Here is a 22,491-nt window from a genome sequence, read left to right as displayed (position 1 = left end):
TTGGAAATGGGCTGCACACATTTTGTACTTAAAGAAGAAAAAACTGCCACAGTGCCAAATAATAAAAATAATAAGTGCCGTCTTGACCCGAAACGCAGTGATAAAACAAATCCAGCAAATGCAAACAGACACACACTCTCTAAGAATATTTACTCCTTATAGCAAAAGCCAACAGCGTTGCAGTAAATCCATCATTAGTCACAACAAGACATCTGACTGTTTCCACCATTAGCGGACATATTTACCTTGGCCACTGTACTGTATGCTAACCTTGTCCAAAAACACTCAGAGCATTCCACCTGGAAGCTTTCAGGTAGAATTCTTTCCATCAGGTTATCAATCTGAGAAACCCCGCAGAGGATACTTTATTCCATCTAAAACAGAGGAAATACCTCCTCCTCAGCACATAAAAGAGCTGCAGAGTTGTTTTTAAAGCTACAGCAAAAGAGACAGGAAATGCAGAAATATTTTAAGGACTGAAAAGCCAAGTGAAATTTACTAAACTAGGTAACTATGTTTCATTTGTTGTTCCCTAACTAGACCCAGGTTGGAGGAAAGAAGACTACAGTCCTGCTTCCTAAGCTGACGCCTGACACCGAGTACGCCATCAGCGTGGTGGCAGTCTATGCCAAAGGAGCTAGCGGACCGCTGGAGGGCATCGGAAAGACCAGTGAGTTGTGAACAAATATGACAGCCAAGTCTTGGATATATGAATACATCACACTCATGGAAAGTCTCTCAGTTTAAAAAAGCTCACACATGGTGTTCAGCCTTGTTGATGGATGCAACGTTATCATATCTTTATGTTATTCCAGAGCCTCTGGGTGGTGTTAGGAACCTGCGGGTAACTGACCCCACCACCAGCACCCTGACCGTCCAGTGGGAGCCTGCTGAGGGTAGCGTCCGTCAGTACAGGATCTTCTATGTGCCTGCAGCTGGAGGAGTGGAAGACATGGTAAGCAAGACATTAACAACGACATTCAGCCATCTCCAGTGGAACAACCCCGACATGATGTATGCTGTGTTGTATTTCTGCACAGGTGCAGGTATCAGGCAGTACCTACAGTACCGTCCTGAGGAACCTGGATTCTGATACTGTGTACACTGTGTCTGTGGTTCCCGTATATGCTGCTGGAGAAGGACTGCGCATGTCTGAGAACGGCAAAACATGTAAGCACTCCACGCATGCAACTGCTGCTGTAGGTAACGAGATCCACTGCAGATCCACGCGAGGTCGTTAGGCAGCGACAGCCACCTCTGTGTCATCAGGGTATAGAAAAGCCCACGCAGACCAAGAAGAAGACCTGTGAATGAGATGCCGTGACGTGGCAGTGGGATTTATTTTCCAGTGTCAGGAATCAATTCCCGTCTATCCGGAATGAACCGAGTGGCCTCGGCTGCTGGCCTGCTGGGTCAGAAACCTTCAATAAGGCAGCCAGTTGTAACTGATTTGTTTCAAAAATATCATCCAAATCCTCTGAAAATCTGCAATCCAGCCAGCTCAAATCCCATCTCCTTCTCCAGAAGTGAAAAAATACCTGAATAAGTCTGAACCGGGGTACCCGCAATTACCCGACGTCCCGGGTACGAAAAACGTCCATCAGAGAGAGCATTCAGCTGACTCGCTGGGACAGAGCTTTAAACCTTACCTGCAAACTGGAACTTAAAGCTTAAAATAAATGACAGCATTGAGCTCAGTCAGCTTAGTTTGAGTGAACATCGGTTTTCCAGTTTCTCCCACAGCTGAACCACCGAACTCTGCTGGGAATTAGTCAGCATTTTGTGGGGTGATTGCGCAGGAAGGAATTCCTCTGGCCTGGCAGCACTATAATGGTGTCTCCTCTCTCTTTACTGTAACATTGTCCATTTATAGGTTGAGTGAAGGCTAGCGGTCAGGGTAATGGCGGGGCTGGGGTATTTGGCTCCTCTCTGGGAAAAAGAAACAGGGGCTTTGAAATGAATAGAGAGCATTATATGTATAATTGCTCTCAGCCTGCTTTGCTGGGGTCATGCGCCGTGCCAGCTACTGTTACCCCCATTTTCCCTTCTGTAGCAATAGTTCATCATGTTCAGTGGCTTTTCAGTGGACAAGTCAAAGCTCACGCTGCCTGTGTACATATATTTATGTTCATTAACGTCAGGCCTTGAATCGGCTCTCGTCTGATTCAACCGTTTGAGCTAACAAGCTGCTCGGCGAGCATTCACAGCATCTTAAAAGTAACAAGCGTTGGTCTGTAAAACATTTAAAGTACGGAAGCTTGCTTACTTTTTTTTCTCCTGCGTTTATGGGGTTATAATTGAGAGCAGCACAAAACCTCCAAACATCTGCTTTGGTTTTTTAGAAGTCTAGCTTCACACAGAGCTGCACATAGGCCTTTCTGTATCCTTTTCATTAACCTTCAGGGCACTGACAGGAAGTGCCCTGTTGATAGCTGTATTGTTAAATAGCATCCTAAACTCGTCTCTGTTGGCTGCTGGGGGAGTTTTACTGGAGAGTTCTCATGTTGTCCTGTTCTGGCCATAAAATGAGTCCAGACCATGATTTATAAACCTTGACAAAGGGAGGATGACAGGACTACAGGAGATTCACAGAGGTGTTATTTAGATACTCGTAAACCTTTTCATCTGGAGTATTTACCAGTACTGGAACCCCAGTTATGCATTTGTGCTTCATTCTTATGGGTTTTGTTTAATTGTTGGTTTTTTAGCCTTAATTTATTGCCATTTTTGCAGTTGTCAGCCTTTCCTTTCCGTTCGTCCTCGTTCTCTTGCCCCTCTTTAATTCCTTCTTACCAAACAATATTCCTGTCCCTGCAGTGGAGCGCAGCCCCGTCAGAAACATCCAGGTTTACAACCCCACCACCAACACTTTGAACGTTCGCTGGGAAGCTGCCACAGGTCCAGTCCAGCAGTACCGGGTGGTCTACTCTCCTCTGAACGGTGCCAGGCCTTCAGAATCAGTGAGTTTCCAACTGCTGTGTGGGAATGGCTGATACGTAAATTATATTATTAGATTATACTTGAGAAAACTAACTGAGAGCAGGTTTATTTCTAATGCCTTCAATCATATAGAATGCGCACAAATATTGAGGATCACCACATGGAGCTGGAAGTGGGAGCATTTGCAGTTTACCGTGCAATTACTTTTAAAAGCACTCGGCCTGCTCACCAAACGCATTGGTGCGAGCGTGTTTGCATGTGTGCACTTTCTGCCATTTGGATTGTTTTGTGTAAATAAGTGCTTGAGTTTCAAACACGTTCATTAAAGCAGAAATTCTTTAGCTGCAGCTCCCGCTCTCTCCGTGCTGCGTGCCATCTGGCATCAGAGGGCCCACATCTTCATATGTTAAAGATTTCTGGGCAGCTCAAAGAATCCATAAAACTTTTAAAGCGTCTCTTTGCATCAGCTTTCTTCAACATCCATGCCAGATGGACTGCACCACTAGTTTCTTCACTGGGTCGCTAACGACAGTGTCTTTAAGAAGGTGATAGAAATTCCAGCATATTGATAAAGACATGCACTCAGCTTTCTTTTCCCCCCCTTTGGTCAGCACGTTTAGGACAGGATCGTGCCCTTTGCATGGCCAGAGCTAATTATGCGGGTCAGTGGTAATGTAGCCTGTTTCAGCCAGCATCACCAAATCCAACGCCAGCTGGAAATTTGCAGCGTAGCTTTTTAGCTTCATCATCATTGGCTGCTGAGTCCTAAGCCTAAGTTTGACCAGGAGACACTGTGGCATGATTCAGACACCCACAAACACGTTTGAACCTCCACCAGGCCAGAGCGCTGACCTTAGCCTGTCCAGATAACCGCTCTGAGGCTAAGGACACACGATCAGCTGTCACCTCCATCAGTGCTGGCTGTCACCCACCTAGCCCCCTTTTCTGTCCTTTTTTAAACCACTATCACACCTCTGAACATCAAAGGACTGTTTGGCTCTTCCTTTCACTGCTGCTGACAACAAGGAGCCATTCAGTAAAAGGCAGGTGTAGAAAACAAGCAGCTGCCAGACGAGAGGGGCAGAGTCTGTGGCTGCGTGAATGTTGGATTTGGCCCTTTGGTGCATGTGTGCATAAAAGCTCACTTATTTTGTGTCTCTGCACAGATTCTGGTACCAGGGTCAACCACCACAGCCTTGTTGCAGCAGCTGCTTCCAAACACTGATTACAATGTGGGAGTTGTTGCTCTGTACAGCGATGGCGAAGGACCTGCTATCATGGATGAAGGAAAGACATGTAAGAACCCGGGCCAGTGTGTTTTGTTAGCAGCTCTGAGACGCGCAGGTGTTTTCAACAAAAATGCAAAACCATATTCTTCTTCCCGTTTCTGTGCTCAGTGCCTCGAAGTGCCCCGAGGAACCTGCGCGTATACGACCCCACCACCACTACCCTCTCTGTCAGCTGGGACCATGCAGATGGTCCTGTCATGGAGTACCGCATCACCTACGCCCAGATCACAGGAGACCCGATTGAGGGATATGTGAGCATATTTATAATTCGACAGCGATGTTTTTGTGGCCATAAATAACAAAGGCACTTGTTTATGCATCCAATTCTTCTGCTTGTAGACTACAGTGCCAGGAAACCGAAACAACGTGATCCTGCAGAACCTGGACCCGGACACGCCGTATAACATCAAAGTGACCGCCATCTATGCTGATGGAGCAGGAGGAGAGGTGGATGGTGACGGACGCACAGGTACAAGCTGTTCCATCTGTGTGACCCTGTGAGAGTTTTTATTCAATAAGCGAGTGTTATTGATCAGCGGCGAGCAGAAAATCCGAACGGATTGATTCACTAATGAGGTTCCTGAGGAACTGAACATTATACCAAACGTGGAATAAGTGATATTGTTGACTTTTAAAGAATGCCAAAAGCACAAAATGCCTTTGGCAGAAAAGCTGCCTGCACTCCAGTGAAGGAGATCGTATCCTCGTAGTGCTGGCCAGAGTCTTGCCTAACTTTGCTTCTCAAACAAAAGAAACACTATTGCGTATCGTAATGCCGCTCCGCTCCTTCAGGCAGATTATTATTCTTATTATGATTTTTTTTTTACTTTCTTTCATGTGCTGGAATTTATCATCCCGCTAATCGCACATTAGAATATTTCACTCAATGTTATTATGAGCAGTGAAGTCAGATGCAGAAATTACCCAGCTGCTGATGGATCACCAAAACTCAGATCCTGTGCATCCCATTACAGTGAACCTTATCCTGTGTTGACTGCGCCGCTCTGTCTTTGCTTCCTGCAGTGGGAATGCTCGGCCCCAGGAATCTGCGTGTTTCTGATGAGTGGTACACCCGCTTCAGGGTGTCCTGGGACCCCGCCCCCTCCAGGGTTAACGGATACAAGATTATCTACCAACCTGAGGGTACGGACATGCTTTAGCATTGGATCAAAAACTATATATCGTTGTTGTTGTTTTTCTAGTTGTATGAGTTGTTACTAGACAAAAAGCCTCATTGCTTACATGCAAGTCATATTAATGTTGCTTTTCAGGCTCGGATGAGTCCATGGAGGTGTCTGTTGGAGACGTAACCTCCCACCAGCTCCATAACCTGAAACCTGGAACCACCTATGACCTGAAGGTGTTGGCACAGTACAACACGGGTGACAGTGCACCTTTGGTCGGTCAAGGCACCACCTGTAAGTACGCTGCTACCTGATGGTTGATGTCTGGATCGGATGGATTTGTAATGAGCTGCGTTTGCTTGTCTTTAGTGTATCTGAATGTGACGGACTTGAACACCTACAACGTTGGCTACGACTCCTTCTGCCTCCGATGGGCCCCTCACAGAGCGGCCACCTCTTACAGACTCAAAGTCAATCCTTTTGATAGTAAGTTCAGTTCACCCGGTTACACGTCACAGTAACGTTTTAGAATCAGTTGCTAAGTCGCTCTCCTCTTTCCTCTCCTTTAGCCTCCAGGAGCGGGGCTCAGGAGATCACCGTCAGAGGCTCAGAGAACAGTTACTGCTTTGACGGCTTAACCCCCGACACTCTTTACAATGCCACCGTGTACACGCAAACGCCCAATCTCGAGGGACCTGGAGTCAGTATCAAAGAGAGGACGTGTAAGGAAACGGCTGCTGCTGGAACTTCCTGTTTCTTTGATGTTACAAAGATGTCATTTTACCAGCTATGATAAATTCATACATGCGATTCTTTCTTGCGTTGCAGTGGTTAAACCCACCCCAGTGCCAACAAAGGCTCCCACTCCTCCTCCTCCAGCAACAGTCCCACCTGCGTTAGATGGTAAGGATAGCTTTAATCAATGTATTTACTTTGTCCAGGCGCGATCAGCCTCTAACGTTGCTTTACCTGCATCGCAGTGTGCAAAGGTGCCAAGGCCGACCTGGTCTTCCTGATCGATGGTTCCTGGAGTATTGGAGACGACAGCTTCAATAAAGTCCTCCAGTTTGTTACAAGCATGACTGCAGCCTTCGATGTCATCAGCCCTAAAGGCATGCAGGTCAGCTGATGTTTCGGTGGCTTCTTAAAAAAAAAAAAATCATGCACATATTTCCTAATATCTGTGTTCACCGTCGTCACCATCCTCTTATTTTTGTTCTCGGTGAACAGGTTTCATTTGTGCAGTACAGCGATGACGCCAGGACCGAGTTCAAACTGAACACCTACCACGACAAAGGCATCGTGATCTCAGCTCTGCAGGGCGTCCGCTACAGAGGAGGCAACACCAAGACAGGTGAAGCTCTGGGGAAAAAAAGCTGCAAACTTAAAGTTCTGACTGTAGTGAACGTTTGAGGTTCAATGGTCTTCTTCTCCCGTTTTCTTCTTCGTCCAGGCATTGCTTTGAAGCACGTCTATGAGAAGGTGTTCACCTCAGACAACGGCATGAGGAGGAACGTCCCGAAGGTGCTGGTGGTCGTCACGGACGGACGCTCCCAGGATGAGGTCAAGAAGAGTGCAGAGAAGCTGCAGCATTCTGGTATGTGTGGAAATATGAATCGCTGGCTCGTGTGTTTGCATTTGTGCTATAGAAGAAGTAAAACAGGGGAAGCATTTGCTCCTGAACGTCGATTTAGTTCATCTGAACCAGACTTTCTGGCCTGTTTAATAAACTCTTGTATTAATCCCCGCAGCGGGTTTTTGTTGCAGACTTAACAATGGTCTTTGTTTGTTTTTGTGTGTTTGTGTTTTGCGCCGACAGGCTACAGCGTGTTTGTGGTCGGAGTGGCCGACGTGGATATGACCGAGCTGAGAAGCATCGGCAGCAAGCCCAGCGAGAGACACGTGTTTGTGGTAGACGACTACGACGCTTTTGCCAAAATCCAGGACAACCTGATCACCTTCATTTGTGAAACAGCCACTTCCAGTAAGTTTCATGTATCAGAAAACAACAACTAAAGTTTAGTTTCACTCGCAGGCGCAGACAAAAACTTTATTAGACGGGTTGATTAGTGAACGGCGGAGTTAAGGGGAAGCTCTCCCTTTGTCGCGCGCTCCTACCGATCCATTGCCTGGGGAAATATATAAAGGCATATAAATCACATTCTTTCTGCCGTAATCTGTTTTTCCAACTCATTGTATCTTTTCGTTGTGTCTCAGCTTGCCCTCTGATCTACATCAATGGATTCACCACGCCTGGTAAGCACACAACATCACCATGCAGTGTACACAGCAGATAATCCCTGCAGAGTTTGTTGACATTGCTAAATGCTGTTATGTGGTACACTAGGAGGTTTCTCTCGTTGTTCTTCCCCTCCAGGCTTCAGGATGCTCGAGGCGTTCAATATCACAGACAAGACATTCGCTGCCATGAACGGTGTGTCCATGGAGCCGGGCTCCTTTAACAGCTACATCGCCTACAGGCTGCACAAAGATTCCTTCCTGAACCAGCCCACCAAGTAAGAGCTGAGGGTGTGCATAATCGCAGGTTACTGGCCTTATCGCCTGCACGCTTCATTATTCGTAATAAAGTTCAACAGCCTCTGCAGTCACAGAGGTCTCCCCGATGCTCAGGCCTGTTTATTGCTGCAGCTCATAGAATATGAGGTGTTAGCAGGAACATTTTGGGTGTAGCGTTTTAATCCCCAGGACCCCCACCCTCCCACCTTTTTCTTACAAGGAGAAAACAAATCACCGCTGAGTCAAGTGCTTTGTCTCTTTATTGGGCACCATTTCGGCGTTGTTAAACACTTGCACAACAGCTGTAGTGTCCAAAAGTCTTCTTAATATGTTTATAATGATGCGACTTTAGTGTGCGTGAGTGCAGCATTTGTCTTATGCACACAAGTGGAAACACTTTCAACCTGAAAGAAGACAGAAAATCCTTTCAACATGTGCACAATTTAATCAAGGCCATGGGAAAAACATGTGCCGGCTGTGTCACACAGTAGACCATTTGTTATGCATATCATTATTAATCTGCTACAGTAACGAGCGCACAGCGTCTGATCACAGGGTGTGATTTTTCACAATTACAGGGAGATCCATCCGGATGGTCTTCCCCCTTCTTACACCATCATCCTGCTCTTCCGCCTCTTGCCCGACACGCCCTCTGAAGCTTTTGATATCTGGCAGATTGCCGACAAAAACAACAACCCTGAAGTTGGGGTCACGGTCAACCGTAAGTCTCCCCTGCTGAATATTCTTACCCTGAGCTGTACACTCTTTAAAATCATACTTTGTTTTTTTGTATAAATCACTAAAGGTGCTAGTTGCAAAGCTTCAGGACATACTGCTTGAAATACAATTGGACTTTTTTGTTGTTTCGCTGGGAGCTTTAACTCTTAAAACAGCACCTTGTTCAAACCATGTGCATGCACATAACCACAGGAATTGTCGTAATCCCTCCGAGCCTTCCCTTTATCCTTCCCTTTATCCTGCTCTCTCTGCGAGCATGTGTTCTCTATAGTCTGTGCTTTGCGTGCCACTGCGCTGTAACACACTGTCAGGGATTCATCAAAGGCTCTTCTCTTTTCAGCTTCCAGCAAAACAGTCACGTTCTACAACAAGGACACCCGAGGAGAGATCCAGAGAGCCACATTTAACGAGCAGCAAGTGAGGCGGGTTTTCCACGGCAGCTTCCACAAGGTAAACATCGGGCGTGATTCTTAAAGAGAGGAGCAAAGTGACATTTTGGCTTTAATGCGAAAGACTGGGAGTCTTTTGTTTGTGAGTTGAGCGCTGCTTCTCCTTTCTGAAGGCTTTTGTGTTTTCAGTCTTTTCACGTCTGTTTTTACATCCTTTCACACTCTGTGGCTTCTATGCCTCCTTTCTTTTGGCTGAATTACCTTTTAATGCGAAGATGTGACAAAACATTCAGGGTCATGTAGCCGTATCAAAAGGTTCCTGCTATCAATCTCAAAGTGGCAACCTGCTGTCAAAGTGGCCCCTTTTTACACACACACACACACACACACACACACACACACACACACACACACACATACATATATATATATATATATATATATATATATATATATATATATATATATTTCTTTAATTTAAGCCACGGCCAGTGAATATGACAAATGGGCTGTGGAGGCTATAAATAAGTTTTAAAAACTTTGGCTGGAGGGAAATTCTGCTGCAGACTGTTAGAGTGAATCATGGCGGTCTGACCACATCAAGACTCTAAGCTTTCCTGGTAGTTGTTAGATGAATTCCAAACCAATCTGCTCCTCGCTGTATCAATTTTTATGTGGGTTCAGTTGACTTGCTTGCATTTTTTCCACAAACAACACGAAACATCTTCATTTAATTCCCCAAAAGACATTCCTGCAGGTGCATGAAAAAGCGTCTTTCACCTGACCTCCCCGTCTGCTAAATGTTCTCCGTTTTCAAACTAAAAGCTGAAATTTCAGGACGAGTTTAAGTTAACGCTGAAGATATAAAAATCAGTAGCCCCAGTGATGAATCGGCTGAAATTTGCTTGTGCGATCGGTGGAGATTTGGGCTGGAATGTGTACTTTTCTCATTGTGAAAGCAAGGAAACACATTATTGGCGGAATGCTGCAAGGACAGTGAGCGGTGGATTTAAGGCTCCAGGATCCAGATGTTTGCAACTGTCTTGATGAAACATTTTCTTTATTTTGAAACCATCATCTGCTCCAGATTTCCTGTGAGAAATTAAGCCAGAACTCCTAAAGTGGCACGTATTTAAAGATTCGTGAACATCAACTCTTCAAACAATCGGCCAAAACCTCTCATCTTACACAGAATATCAACAACAGCGGCGATATTGTGTTTCAGACTGTTTCTTTCCCTTCGTCGGTTTAGCCGCTATATTAGGAACACATGCCAGGCTTACTACTGTGATAAACACCATTTGTATCGTATGCTTTTTCTCTGGGCTACAGAAAGCGGTAAATAGAGACATGGACTGTCTTTGTGGCCAGTGCAAAGCATCAGTGACTTCAAAACATCCCCTGTTCTGTTTCAGCACAGTAAGACGGTATATTTTACAAACCTGGAAAGATTTATGATGCTAAATTGATCACCGGGGGGAAAGCAGCTGGTTTCGGTGTACTCCAAGTCACAACCAATTGCATTTGCTATTTCTAGACAGCGTCCTCCGTATTTAGTACACTGTACATTTATTCTAAGGTCATCGAAGTAAACGACCCTTTTCGACATACAGACATCTTATCTGACATCAAAGATTGCCACCCCACTTCCTGACATGAAAGAGCTCAGCGTGATGTACTGGCCCAGAGATCAGAGCCTGCAGCAAATTACTTTTTAGTTTGACCGTTTAGCGTCTACACAGCTAATTGCAGGGTGACTTCATGAATGAATGCGACCCTGGAAAATGTTGGGTCAGGATTGGATTTTAATTGCATCACAGTCGGTCGAGTCTTCGGTGCGTGCGATTGCGCGTGCATGTGCGTTGCATGAGCTGGCGAGTCTGCAGCGGTCTACCTAGCTGCTTATTTGCTGGTCTGCTGAGTAAATGCCGCTGCTGACTGCTGCGGTGGAGTGTGTTTACATGTTGTCAGTGGTTTTCCAACACTTTGTGGCTATTACAGACTGACCTCAGCATGAGTGTGCGCAGGCTCAGCCAGAGTGACCACTGATGAGACTGTCACAAATGATAGTTGGGTTTTTTTGTGGGTGTGCAGAAAAGCGAAACGCAGTGAGATCTGAAATACGGAGTGAATACAGATTTAGTGAAGACTTACTTTCTAACCTTACACCTCAGCTTTCATTGGATCAGCTGGTAGAGGATATCATCTGCTAACTGGAACTGAATCAATCTCTGTCTGCAAGCCAGTCCCGATGCTTTCAGTGGAGTCTGGATGTGCATGAATGTTAGACAGAAAGCACTTTGTGTCTTGTAATCAGGTTTTTGACTCGCTTCTAGAGTATTTTCTGTGTCCTTCAGGCTAGTTAATAAAGAGTAACCCAAGCTGGGGAGGTCGTGGTCAACTGCTACTTAAACATGTGGGATCACTCTCTGAGATGGCTATAGCAGATGCTAACCACTCACTAGCCCCACTGGGGAATTCCCGCCCCCCACCACATTTGACTGATGGGAACCTTGCTGGTAACCAAAGATTTTTTCCATATGTCATGATGACCAATCGCGTGTTCACTGCTTAAAGTTTGATCATGTAAGTTGTTGTAATAGTGAAAAGTACATTTTAGTTTGCGTTGTCTTTGTTCATGAAGGCGGTGCCAGTGTACCGCTCTTTGTGAGCCCAATGCCAAATTGTTTATAATCTTCATTTCTGACAAAAAAGTCGACAAAGTTAAAGATAATTCAGTTTTTTTTTTCATAGAGAAGACTTACACCTGTTTATTAACAGGGCTTTGAGTCTTTTGAGGTTCAGGATTGGAAAAAACATGGAGGAAGACGGAGGACGGAGCCTAGAGCAACAAAATGTGATATTATATCAATCTCGGATGTCATGTGCATTGGAGCGGCGACGGTGTCAGCTTGAAATCTCACCATATGTGCTGTGACTGTGGAGTGTTGACACAGCAGAGCACAGTGAAACCCTCTGTGTTAACAATTGATGAATGAAAGTTGTTCGTCTGTCAACGCTTTGCTGCATTTGGACAAAATCATTTAACAGCAACCATCAGCTGAGGGAGCGCTGGTCATTATTTTTCCTGAAGCCTCAATTTCCAGTGACACTGTGTTTTGTTTTGTTTTTTTTACTGTGTTTACTTGCTGGTCAGTGAGGTAATGTGTACAGTATACCATCCAACCATGTTTTGGTAAGCCCTCAGGAGCATCGTGGCGAATTATATCCACGCCAGGACCTGGAGATAAACGGCAGCCCTCTCTCTATGTGGTCTCACCAGATAGTTTGTTCTGTTTCCAAGGAAGTAAACTATAATTTTAAGATTGATTGCCAAGAACTATGGCCTAGTCTGTGGTTGGTATAGCTTTGTAGAAAGAATTGGTAGCTTGCTTTTCCTGACATAAAGAAAGCTTGTCTGACTGATAGGCAGAGGAAAATGTGCAACTCTGAAGGGAAACTATGGAAAGTGTAGGACTTTTGATGGCACACCGCAAAAGATATTATTTCAAGATGTGGAGCCGGGTCCTCTGAAAAGGAAACTTCAGAAACTGGCACTTTGTCACTCTGTGCTGTTATACAATCACTGACTAGCACTTTAATACCACATGGAAATGCCAGTGTTGTATATTCCCACTTTACGGTCCATTTATCTGTGGAGGCATCAAACAGCAGCTCAAAGACTAAACATTTCTAGTCTCATGGTTTCACTTTCTTATAAAGAAAAGATTAATATTTAAACGGCAGCCAAAGAGATTTAAATGCCAAACCAGCTTTTCAGAAGCGCCAATGTTCTTAGAAATATTTGCCAAATAATCGTTGCAACCAACTTGGCAGCTGAGGAGACAAAGATGTTAATGGTGCCCTCTCTTCATCCGTCCCTCCTGCAGCTCCACATCACCGTCTCTCCAGAGAAAGTCAAGCTCAACATTGACTGCCAAGAGGTGGCAGAGAAGCCCATCAAAGAGGCCAACAACATCACACTGGATGGCTATGAAGTGCTTGGCAAGATGGTCAAGTCTGGAGGTGGAAGGAGGCAGTCTGCTACAGTAAGTCAAAAAAACGAGCTGGGACTCATTAAAACTGCAAAAGTTTGGAAAAACGCTTTTGGAAGATCATCTCTTAAATTTCCAAAGAAAGAACATCCAAAACTTCTTGTCCATAGATGCACAATTCACTTTTAACTGCTCCCACCGAATGCGTCTGTCTTTTAACAGCGTAGGAGCCATTTGTTAACAGCCTCGCTTCTTCTGTTGTGTAGTTCCAGCTCCAGATGTTCGATATCGTCTGCAGTTTGAGCTGGATCAGCCGAGACAGATGCTGCGACCTGCCTGCAACAGTAAGAACAATTTAGAATCGTGTCGTAAACAAGCCAGAAGGCCGCTGACATACATGCGCACTGTTCGGCTATTCTGCCACATTTGCTTCCCATGTTCTCTCTGAAGCCTTTAATCTTTGCTGTTAGCTGTAACACATCTCCAGAGGTCCACTGTGACTGTATACACTATCCTGGGTTTACAGCCCAAAGTCTACGTTTGCTGGTATGTGGTCATTAAGCAAAACGCTATACTGCTGTTTGAAAAGAAAGCGCCTCAGCTGGCCTCAATGGAACCTTGTATCCTGTGTAATTGTGCTAATCGCACTATTGCCATCATGACCTCCCGATTACATGAAAACAAACGCTCCTTTAGATCACCAAGCACTCACTAAATCACATTTACTTTGATGCATTATGGTAAAAACCGGATGCATGCACATTTAGGCAATTACAAGTAATTCTTGTATAATTTGCATCACATATTAATCCATCATGTCAATGATTCCAGTCTTATATAACACATCACATCAACCAATCATTTCCATACGTGGACAGCGTTTGGTCCTGAAGCTTCACGATGACCAGAGTTTGTTGGGATACTGTTGCCTAATTGTGTAATTGTATGCTACAGATTTCAAAGACAAGCCTTCGATTGTCAGTTGGTGTTAAATATGCAATAATAATGTGTGTTTCTGCTCAACTTTGGTCCTTTTCAGAGAGATGAGGCCAAGTGTCCATCCCTTCCTCACTCTTGCACGTGCACGCAGGACAGCATCGGCCCCCAGGGACCTCCTGGACCTTTGGTACAGAAACTCCCTCCATCATCCCTTAATCTGCCTTCACTTCCTCTTCCTCTGCGTGTCTTCACCTGATAAAGCAGTTTTCTCAGAAGACAGAAATATTTCAGAGATGATGATGATAAAGCCAGACCGTTCTCTGTTACAGTGACCATACAGCTTCACATTTGTACTCAAACACACTGAGGATGTTTTTTTTAATCTCTGGAAAGAGCATTTGAGGATGAGACAAGTGGCACATGTGAAAAAAAAAAAGTGGGCTTGGGGAAAAGTGTCAAAAGATAAGTGCCTGTCGGAAAAACGGCAGTACAGACGTCTTGAGGAGAGGTCTGGAATATGTGGGCTTGGTAACCTCACTAAGCCAATGCAAGGATTTCGCTGGCTTTGGGGCTTTAGGGGTTTTGGAACTTGCTCCTGTTGTTACACTCACTCGGATTTCTGGCTCCTCACTTTTCTAGGGAAGCCCGGGCACCAAAGGACCTCGAGGAGACAGAGGAGATCCTGGCAAGCCTGTAAGTTAAACTTGACATCACTGTAGGCTTTGATTTTATGAGGCTCCTAAAGTAAAGTTAGATATGTGATAAATATGCTTCGCGATGCCATGGTATTTCGCAAGCTATTGCAAATTGCACACATCTGAAGTCAGTTATCGACTGTATGTTTTTCCACAGCTACAGTTAGAGGGGCCTATGTTAGGTAACCTAAAGGCTCGTTTCCCGAGGCAATCATTGTCTATATGTGCAGTTAAAGGTTTGCTTTAGGTTGCCAGAGGCTGTGTAACATTTCGTTGTATGTTTCGGTTAATGCTTTAGGGTTCGATGGGTCCACGTGGTGAGCAAGGACTTCCAGGTTCGATGGGACCACCAGGTCCACAAGGCCCTAACGGACTCTCTCTGCCTGGAGAACCAGTAAGTTCATCCACACTCCAAAGAAATCCTCTGAGTAGATGTACGTTTCCACACTATCACTGTTTTTTCTTTAAATTACCGTTCACATGTGCTGATAAGTGAAGTTTGTGTGAAAGTTGATGAATAGCTGATGTAGTTTACATTTTGCCAGTGAGTTGGATTTATAACTAATGTCAAAACACATCACACTCCCCTCGACGTGAAGAAAGACCAGAGGGCTCGCTTAGGATTTTTTTTTACCTGCAGATGTTCTTGTGAAAACACAAAATCAATCACAATCACAGGTTCACCGAAAGAAAACAACCCCAAAGACTAAAGCAAGCTTGTCTTTTCTCATCCTCCATCTTCAGGGTCGCCCAGGACCGAAGGGAGATCCCGGAGACCCAGGCATGCCCGGTCTGCAAGTACGTACTTCTCTTTATTTTGTGGTTTGTGAGCAGGAAACGGGAGACTATCCACAGAGAGCGGTGTTGCTACTGGAGCCTGGATTTAGTCCATATGGCTGGATGAAAACCACACTCAGAGTGGGAGGTTTACCATGCCATCCTCAGGGAGTCCCACACTCTCAGATCAGCCCACTGATTGACAAACGGTAGAAGGCCGCTGATGCAGTTAAATTATTATGAAGTGCAGGCTCATGTTACCAAAGGGGAAATGGGGAATGGAACATGTTCTTCTCCAGCCTTGTAACTGAAGATGATTGGGACGTGGTAAAGACTTGCACTCTGTCTGAAGTTTGAGCATCTTTGACTTATGGCAGAAGACATCCTGCTGAGCTTGTGGATGAAAATGAAGGTCAAATAAAAGCAGACTCTTGGGAGTTCTTTGAGGTTGCACGGATTTTTTTTGACTGTCAGAAGCAAACATGAAGTTAGGCCAAATCCATTTTATATAATAGTTAGGAATTTTCTGGATTTGAGAGGCTTGGTATTGCGTAGCCATCATCGCTTCACTCATCCAGCCAACTCCCACCGTTCAGTTGGAGAGAACCTCACTATTGGCCATTCTGGTCCTTGAATAAGCAAATTCAGACATGAGAGAAAGTCCCAGAGCTTGTTGGCAGCATTGTGATCGTTGCTTACGTAATACAGCTTATTATAACAGCCTATGTACATTTCTACAAGATGTCCTACGTCAAGAGACAAGAGAGAGGTTTTCCTACCAAAATATGTACTGTTTTTGGCTCGACACTGAGGAAAATGCAGGATTTTTCTGTTAATTCTAGGTCAGCGGGGCCACTGGGGAGCTCTATAAACGTCCTGTTCTTGATCATTCACATTTGATGAAGTGTGTCTGCCTTTTTCCCAGGGTCCTGCTGGACAGCGCGGTCCTCTGGGCCCCGTTGGACCGAGCGGAGCGCGGGTAAGATCGATCTTTGGACATGCGTTGTATTCACACTGTGTTCAAAGCCTAGAAATACTCAAGCACATGTTTTACATGCGATCAGCCACTTATACACGGCCCCATGTTTGATGTTGCCTCCATGTTCTCACTTACGTCAGCCAGAACCATTGAGCCACTGCCTATAAGCCTAATGTAAAAACACACACACAGGCTGATGTATTGCAGGGGTCTCCAGTGTGTTGTTATCCATGTGTGATTGTATGTTGTTTCTGCTTAGGGGCCACCAGGAAAGGAGGGACCATCTGGACCCAGAGGCCCACCAGGACCCATGGTGAGTGTGGAATTGTTTGTGTTGAAAGGAGCCAAATAAATATTCAGTGGAGTGTGCTTTATTTCCTGATATATCTGCAACAATTACTCCTCTGGCTCCACGGCACATGAAAAGCAGGCTGTAGTCTGTAGCTTCCTCCACTGTTACCAGGCTCGTGCGTGCATCTCATTTCCTTTTTCTGTGGTTTAAGGAGGTCTGAATCCACTTAATCCAGCCGCCATGCCAGCCAGTATAGAACGCACACGTACTATACCATCCTGAGTGCTCCAAGAGCCATTAGCACCGGCTGGCGAGTGTGTTTGTGTGCATGTGTGTGTTTCAATCTGTTCTTGGCAGCTTGTGCCACGTGCCCCTACACCCCCCCAACCCGCTGCAGATGCTAAAGTATAGCTCCCTACCTAAAGCTTGTTATGCAGCTATTAACAGGGAGCAGAAGTTAAATGTTACGATTACATTTACTGTGCAGTCATTTCAAATACAAACCGCTTTTCTCTGAAAATTCTCCTTTTTTTTTTAGGGAAATCCTGGAAATCCAGGTGTTCCAGGAATAACAGGAAAACCAGGAAAACCAGGAGATCCAGGAAGTCCAGTACGTACTGAATAACGTGGCACAAATATAGGGGTCCAGGACGTGGTACGCTTGTTCTCATGTTGTTCCTCTCATTAACAGGGACCTGTTGGCCTTAAAGGAGAGAAAGGAGAGAGGGTGCGTATCATCTTCTCATCGCTGTTTTGTAACGCTTTAGGAAACAATCGCTTCATGACAACATCTTTGTTTTCCAGGGAGATTTTGCATCCCAGAACATGATGCGCTCCATTGCCCGACAAGTTTGTGAACAGCTTGTGAACAGTGAGTCAAATGTTTCATATAACTCTGGGAATTTATCTTAAATGATATTTCTGTCCTAAATCTCTTTGATGCGTCCTCTTTGTTTGAAGGTCAGATGAGCAGAGTCGACATGCTGCTCAACCAGATTCCTTCCGGATATCGTAGCAACACTCCTGGACCACCTGGGCCTCCGGGCCCTCCTGGCAACACGGGATCCCGCGGAGAGCCCGGACAGCCTGGCCGAACTGGTTTCACTGGAAACCCTGGTTTACCTGGAAATCAAGGAGAAAGAGGTGCGATACCAACTCTGTGGTTTATCCACAATTCCAAGCAAACACTTTAATCAAGAGTCACCTCAGTTGTGTTTCATAGACACCCTGAACATTTCTCCTTTTTGCCAGATATGAGAACTTGTTTTCATTTGTTTGAAAGTGAGTTCTACTCTTTAATGTTTCTGTAGGTTTGCCAGGAGATAAAGGAGAGCGAGGGGCTCCAGGAACCGGTATCAGAGGACAAAGAGGTCCAAGTGGACCACCAGGTAACACAATTCATCTTTTTGAAGTGAAGTAGGCCATAGCGAGAAGAAAACGAGCTGCTTTAAGCTTGTTTTCTGTTGAACATTGTTCTCCAGCAGCTGCAGACAGTCTGCTGCTCTCCCACTGTTCAAATTTACAACTCGATCCTGACTCTAACACAGTTTCGCCGTGACAGCCTTTTCCAACCTTCTTGGTGGACCTTTCTAGGACCGAGTACTCCCACTGGCCCCATTAAAACGACACATTTCAGCAAGAGGCTGAAATTTACCTACAGTAACTGTGGCTGAGGATCTTTGGTTTGGGCAGCTGCGCTACATAAATTTTTTGGAGAGGCCCCAAACATTTTCCCAATTCTTTCCTTTCTTAAAGATTTATGTGATGTGTGCATATTAGACATCTACAAAGACATCCACGGTAAATGGAAAAAGAATTTCCACATGTGATGTTCAGACAGCACCCAGGACGTCTTTAGACCGTGTTGCAGTTCAAGAAAAAGAGAAAATGTCATTAGTTTGAATGAGCTTGTAGTTTTCTTTAGGTGAAAATGAGATCTGGTGTGCGGCTTATAAAAGTGCTCGAGAAAGTTTCCGTTCCCTTGGGAAGTGATTCCTCAACAACAGGAACCTCCTATTGATGTCTACCCCACACCGAACACTGACATCTCTGTTTCTGTGAATGAATTGAGAAACAACTAGGAAGTCCACGCTGATGACTCACACGCACTGTGTATGTGTGTGGGTGTGAGTGGGGGGGTCAGATTGTTGTACAATGAGCTTTCTTTAGTGGCTTCATTGACAACACATGGGCTCACTTAAAGGAGAGAAAAAAGAGGGGGGAAAATTCCACCGTGAGTTTTGCTGTCTAGACAGACGGGGCCGGGGTGATTCCAAACAGCCCAGACTGCATCCCTCTCTTTAATTGAGCCACTGAAAAGTTGAAATTACAGTTCTGCTGCCCTGTGAACCCCCACCGTTTCCACAGACGGGTTGCGGATGATGTCAGTGGGGTTTTGTGCTTAGCTGTAGAGACTCCCTGCTCAGGTTGGCTTCACTCGCCTTCTCGCTCCCATTTGCAGGGCCACCCGGAGAGTCACGAACCGGATCCCCGGGGCCTTCTGGCTCCGCTGGGCCTCGTGGCCCTCCAGGTCGTCAGGGCACTCCAGGCGTGAGGGGACCACCGGGACCACCTGGGTACTGCGACTCCTCTCAGTGTGTTGGCATTCCTTACAACGGACAAGGTTACACAGGTACGCTTGATGCGCTGTAGGTCCTGCATGGTGCTACATCAGAGGAAACTCCAAGTGTATGCACGATTATTAGACTGGCAGCTCATTGGACAAATTCAATGGATGGAGGTATGAATGCAGCAGAGTGTTGATATCGGAATAAAACTATTAGTTTTGTTCCCTGGGATTCGTTTTCAGTTACTCATGCTGCTCTGTTGAGCTTTGTTGGTTTGCGTGTGACAAATTTTCAAAAATAGCAACTTTTGAAGAAGCGGTCAAATAATTTGTAACTTGTATATTTAAATACCTCCATACATTTAATGTCCAGGTTTGAAACTGGCATGTAAAGCATTCTAGCTATTGGTCAAATGAGATGCTTTTTACTTTGTTCCACAGAAAACTCACACCTTGTTTGAACTATTTTCAGGTTTTGCATAGTAAACGTTCTAAGTCAACTGTGCTGCTTACACTTTGAAGTCCCGTTTCTGAGATGTTTGGCCGTTTGCTATGGGGCATGTAAGGATAAATCGCCACGGACATGATTATTGAACATTTAAAAAGAAAAAAAAAAAACACGAATGGAGCGGACTAACATCATCTCACAGCTACAAGCTACGGTGATGGCAACCTGCTGGTCTGTTTGCATCTTGAACCACAAACCGTTGGGAGATAGAAAGCAGAGACTGAGCACTTCTACAGAGGAAGGAGCATGTACAAATACCACCCAAAACAAGTACTAACATAGAGGAGCGTTAATGTAGAGGTGACACGTGTAAATAAAACTAATGTTTTGCCTTGTAAATGATTGTATGAAACGAGACATTTCACTAAAAATCAAGTTAACATCTGTATTGAGCTCGTGCCTTGTAACCCTCTGCTTACTTACATCAGCATAACCCCTGTTTATGACGCCTGAGTGCCCTAAACAGCTCTGGTCCAGACTGAAGCATGTTTCATTTGTACTTTTTAATCATCGTGCTCTTTGTGTACATTGGTGAAAATGGTGCTAAATGTTGCTTTCCTGCTATTTCCATTTGTCTTTTATAGTATCAGCTGGTTATGTTACTATGTCTTTTTTATTCAATATCTTGTTGGGTTTTATTGTAAATGTCATCACAGCTTTTAAAACTTCTTTTTGTTACTTTAGAGAGAAGCAGTTTGACACAGGGCATTTTTTAAAGTCCACAGTGCAATATAATTTAAAATTGTGCATGTGAAAAGTTGCAGAAGCAGCCCGTTTTTTGATTGGCCATCCTCAATATGTTTCTAGCCAACCAGTACCCACCTGAACCCGAAGTAGTGAATATACCTGTGGAGCCAGCTGGAGAGTTTGAGACACGAAACCCCAGAGGAAAGCGATCGCTACCACAGGACAATACAGAAACACTAGCATCATAGCTACGTTAAGGAGCGGTCAGAAAGTCTACTATTGAATAACTTACAGGAACACTTAAGTGAGGATGAAGCGATATCCAGAGCAAAACTAGTACTTATATGGGTTTGATACCCCTGGCTATAATGAACATATATATTTTTTTTGATGTGACAAACTTTAGGAAGATGAATACAAATGTACATGTTACAAACCTGTGTGCTTGCCAAGTGTCTGCTTGTAATATAACCGCAAGTGTTAATCGGGCTTCAGTGCACTAATCGTGTAAAATCCCGTCCAGAGATGTACATCGTGTATGTTTTTGAACACTTTCCATCTACCCATGTCGTTTTCAGTAAGTACTGCCGTTTCAGTTAAAAAACATCGCCCCTGTGACATTGTGACCAATTTGTAAACCCGCTGATATTCTGACTCTTTGTAACAAGCAGCATTTCTTTTTAAATATTTTGTTTTCTTACCAAAGGTGGAATTGCATAATTGTGCTGTATATTTACTGAGGATTTCTAAGGCAGAATATAGTTGTCATTTCCTATCGATGCAGTTTCAATTTGGTTGCAAGACTATGGACATAGGATTGCTATTTTCATGTTTTAACTGCACATTTTGTGAATTCCACACAGCCTTATTTTCTTATTTATTTCTGAAACGAAAGAGGCATTTTTCAATAAAACTACTGAAAATGTAACAGTTGTTTGAGCTTTCTTATCGTTTTTCTATAAACTGAACTTTGAGTCAGAAACGTCAAAGGTCTGAGCCGCAGCTGCTGTCTGTTCGAAATTCCTCTAGATGTTTATTTGAGCGACAGAACCTGTTTTTCCTCAACATGAGACTTTCAGGAAAAGACTTTGAAGTGGAAAACTTTATTTATTTTGACAGCTAAAGATATTTTGAGCCTGTCAAGACAACGAGAAGAGAAAGAAAGAAAGAAAGAGCTTAACTTCTGAGCTACTTCACAGTCTTTGACATGAAACCGCTTGGCTTTTATCCTATCAGACTGCAACAATTAAGCTTAGAGATCCATAAGGAAACAATGTAGTGGTAACTGGGCCAATACCAGCACTGGAAAAACCCAAAGATTTATGCCCTTCAAGCATGTCTAATGGTGAAATAAGAGACGTATGAGGTAAGCAACAACTGACAAGTTTCTGTTTGTTGTGATAAAGGGAAAGCATGTCTGAGGAGGGGTTCTGCACAAATGCCACAGATAAGAGCTGCGAGTAATGTCCCGAGGTCAAGCTCGGCAACACAAACGTGGAAACATTCCACTCTGGATGTGTCTTACCTTTATTTCCTGATGATAAGTGCATGAAGGTGTAAAACAGCTGCTACATGTTACACAAAGGCTTAAGTGAAAGGACCCACAGCTGATGGTTCTCACTGCTTTAGTTATCACATGATTTCTCTATTAAGCCCCTCCCCTTTTTATTTTATAGTACTTACAGACATGTTTACTGCGACATATGGAAATGTATCCACACCTGTTTTTACGCCATACAGAGTTCACACTGCGTTTCAACATACAGCAAACACATTATCATCTCAACATCATTCGACGACGCCGTCCAAGCAAACTGAGGCTACATTTGCCCCCATTTTTCCACCACATCCAAATGGATACCGCGTTTCCCCCCAAACTTACTGATGCCTCACTGTAATCCACCTGGTCTGGTTGAGTTTGATGGCAATCCAGCGTCCATCTGTGTTCACTTTGTGGCCAGAGTTTCAAGTGGGCTGTTCTAGCGGTTGTTACGCACTTCTGTTTTATCTCTGGATGTCCTCTTGAAAAACAGCAAACAAAGCACTTTTTCGGCTA

General features: G+C 44.5%; 1 protein-coding gene across 5 annotated transcripts in view; it reads left to right on the top strand.

Annotated features, from left to right (window-relative positions):
* col12a1a (collagen, type XII, alpha 1a) overlaps positions 1 to 21,363 on the top strand; it is a 52,495-nt gene extending 31,132 nt beyond the window's left edge. For 4 of the 5 annotated variants that reach the window (XM_026153102.1, XM_026153103.1, XM_026153104.1 and 1 more), the window contains 35 exons: positions 541 to 670; positions 816 to 955; positions 1,041 to 1,170; positions 2,818 to 2,960; positions 4,107 to 4,236; positions 4,338 to 4,480; positions 4,569 to 4,698; positions 5,253 to 5,372; positions 5,501 to 5,647; positions 5,723 to 5,839; positions 5,923 to 6,075; positions 6,182 to 6,256; positions 6,334 to 6,473; positions 6,584 to 6,707; positions 6,807 to 6,950; positions 7,173 to 7,337; positions 7,571 to 7,609; positions 7,731 to 7,869; positions 8,449 to 8,591; positions 8,949 to 9,058; positions 12,888 to 13,046; positions 13,259 to 13,336; positions 14,032 to 14,118; positions 14,571 to 14,624; positions 14,925 to 15,020; positions 15,371 to 15,424; positions 16,329 to 16,382; positions 16,642 to 16,695; positions 17,213 to 17,284; positions 17,366 to 17,401; positions 17,479 to 17,545; positions 17,635 to 17,817; positions 17,985 to 18,062; positions 19,136 to 19,306; positions 20,556 to 21,363. In XM_026153102.1, coding sequence (XP_026008887.1) covers positions 541 to 670; positions 816 to 955; positions 1,041 to 1,170; positions 2,818 to 2,960; positions 4,107 to 4,236; positions 4,338 to 4,480; positions 4,569 to 4,698; positions 5,253 to 5,372; positions 5,501 to 5,647; positions 5,723 to 5,839; positions 5,923 to 6,075; positions 6,182 to 6,256; positions 6,334 to 6,473; positions 6,584 to 6,707; positions 6,807 to 6,950; positions 7,173 to 7,337; positions 7,571 to 7,609; positions 7,731 to 7,869; positions 8,449 to 8,591; positions 8,949 to 9,058; positions 12,888 to 13,046; positions 13,259 to 13,336; positions 14,032 to 14,118; positions 14,571 to 14,624; positions 14,925 to 15,020; positions 15,371 to 15,424; positions 16,329 to 16,382; positions 16,642 to 16,695; positions 17,213 to 17,284; positions 17,366 to 17,401; positions 17,479 to 17,545; positions 17,635 to 17,817; positions 17,985 to 18,062; positions 19,136 to 19,306; positions 20,556 to 20,683 — 3,933 coding nt within the window. In that variant the 3' untranslated portion in view covers positions 20,684 to 21,363. Of the gene's footprint in view, positions 1 to 540; positions 671 to 815; positions 956 to 1,040; positions 1,171 to 2,817; positions 2,961 to 4,106; positions 4,237 to 4,337; positions 4,481 to 4,568; positions 4,699 to 5,252; positions 5,373 to 5,500; positions 5,648 to 5,722; positions 5,840 to 5,922; positions 6,076 to 6,181; positions 6,257 to 6,333; positions 6,474 to 6,583; positions 6,708 to 6,806; positions 6,951 to 7,172; positions 7,338 to 7,570; positions 7,610 to 7,730; positions 7,870 to 8,448; positions 8,592 to 8,948; positions 9,059 to 12,887; positions 13,047 to 13,258; positions 13,337 to 14,031; positions 14,119 to 14,570; positions 14,625 to 14,924; positions 15,021 to 15,370; positions 15,425 to 16,328; positions 16,383 to 16,641; positions 16,696 to 17,212; positions 17,285 to 17,365; positions 17,402 to 17,478; positions 17,546 to 17,634; positions 17,818 to 17,984; positions 18,063 to 19,135; positions 19,307 to 19,712 lie in introns of all 5 variants that reach the window. The other variant, XM_026153105.1, reaches the window with a different exon arrangement.
* The last annotated feature ends 1,128 nt before the right edge of the window (positions 21,364 to 22,491 follow it).

Source organism: Astatotilapia calliptera, chromosome 19 (genome assembly GCF_900246225.1).
Source record: "Astatotilapia calliptera chromosome 19, fAstCal1.2, whole genome shotgun sequence".
Taxonomy (NCBI): Eukaryota; Metazoa; Chordata; class Actinopteri; order Cichliformes; family Cichlidae; genus Astatotilapia; species Astatotilapia calliptera.
This window is presented reverse-complemented; position numbering and strand designations above follow the sequence as displayed.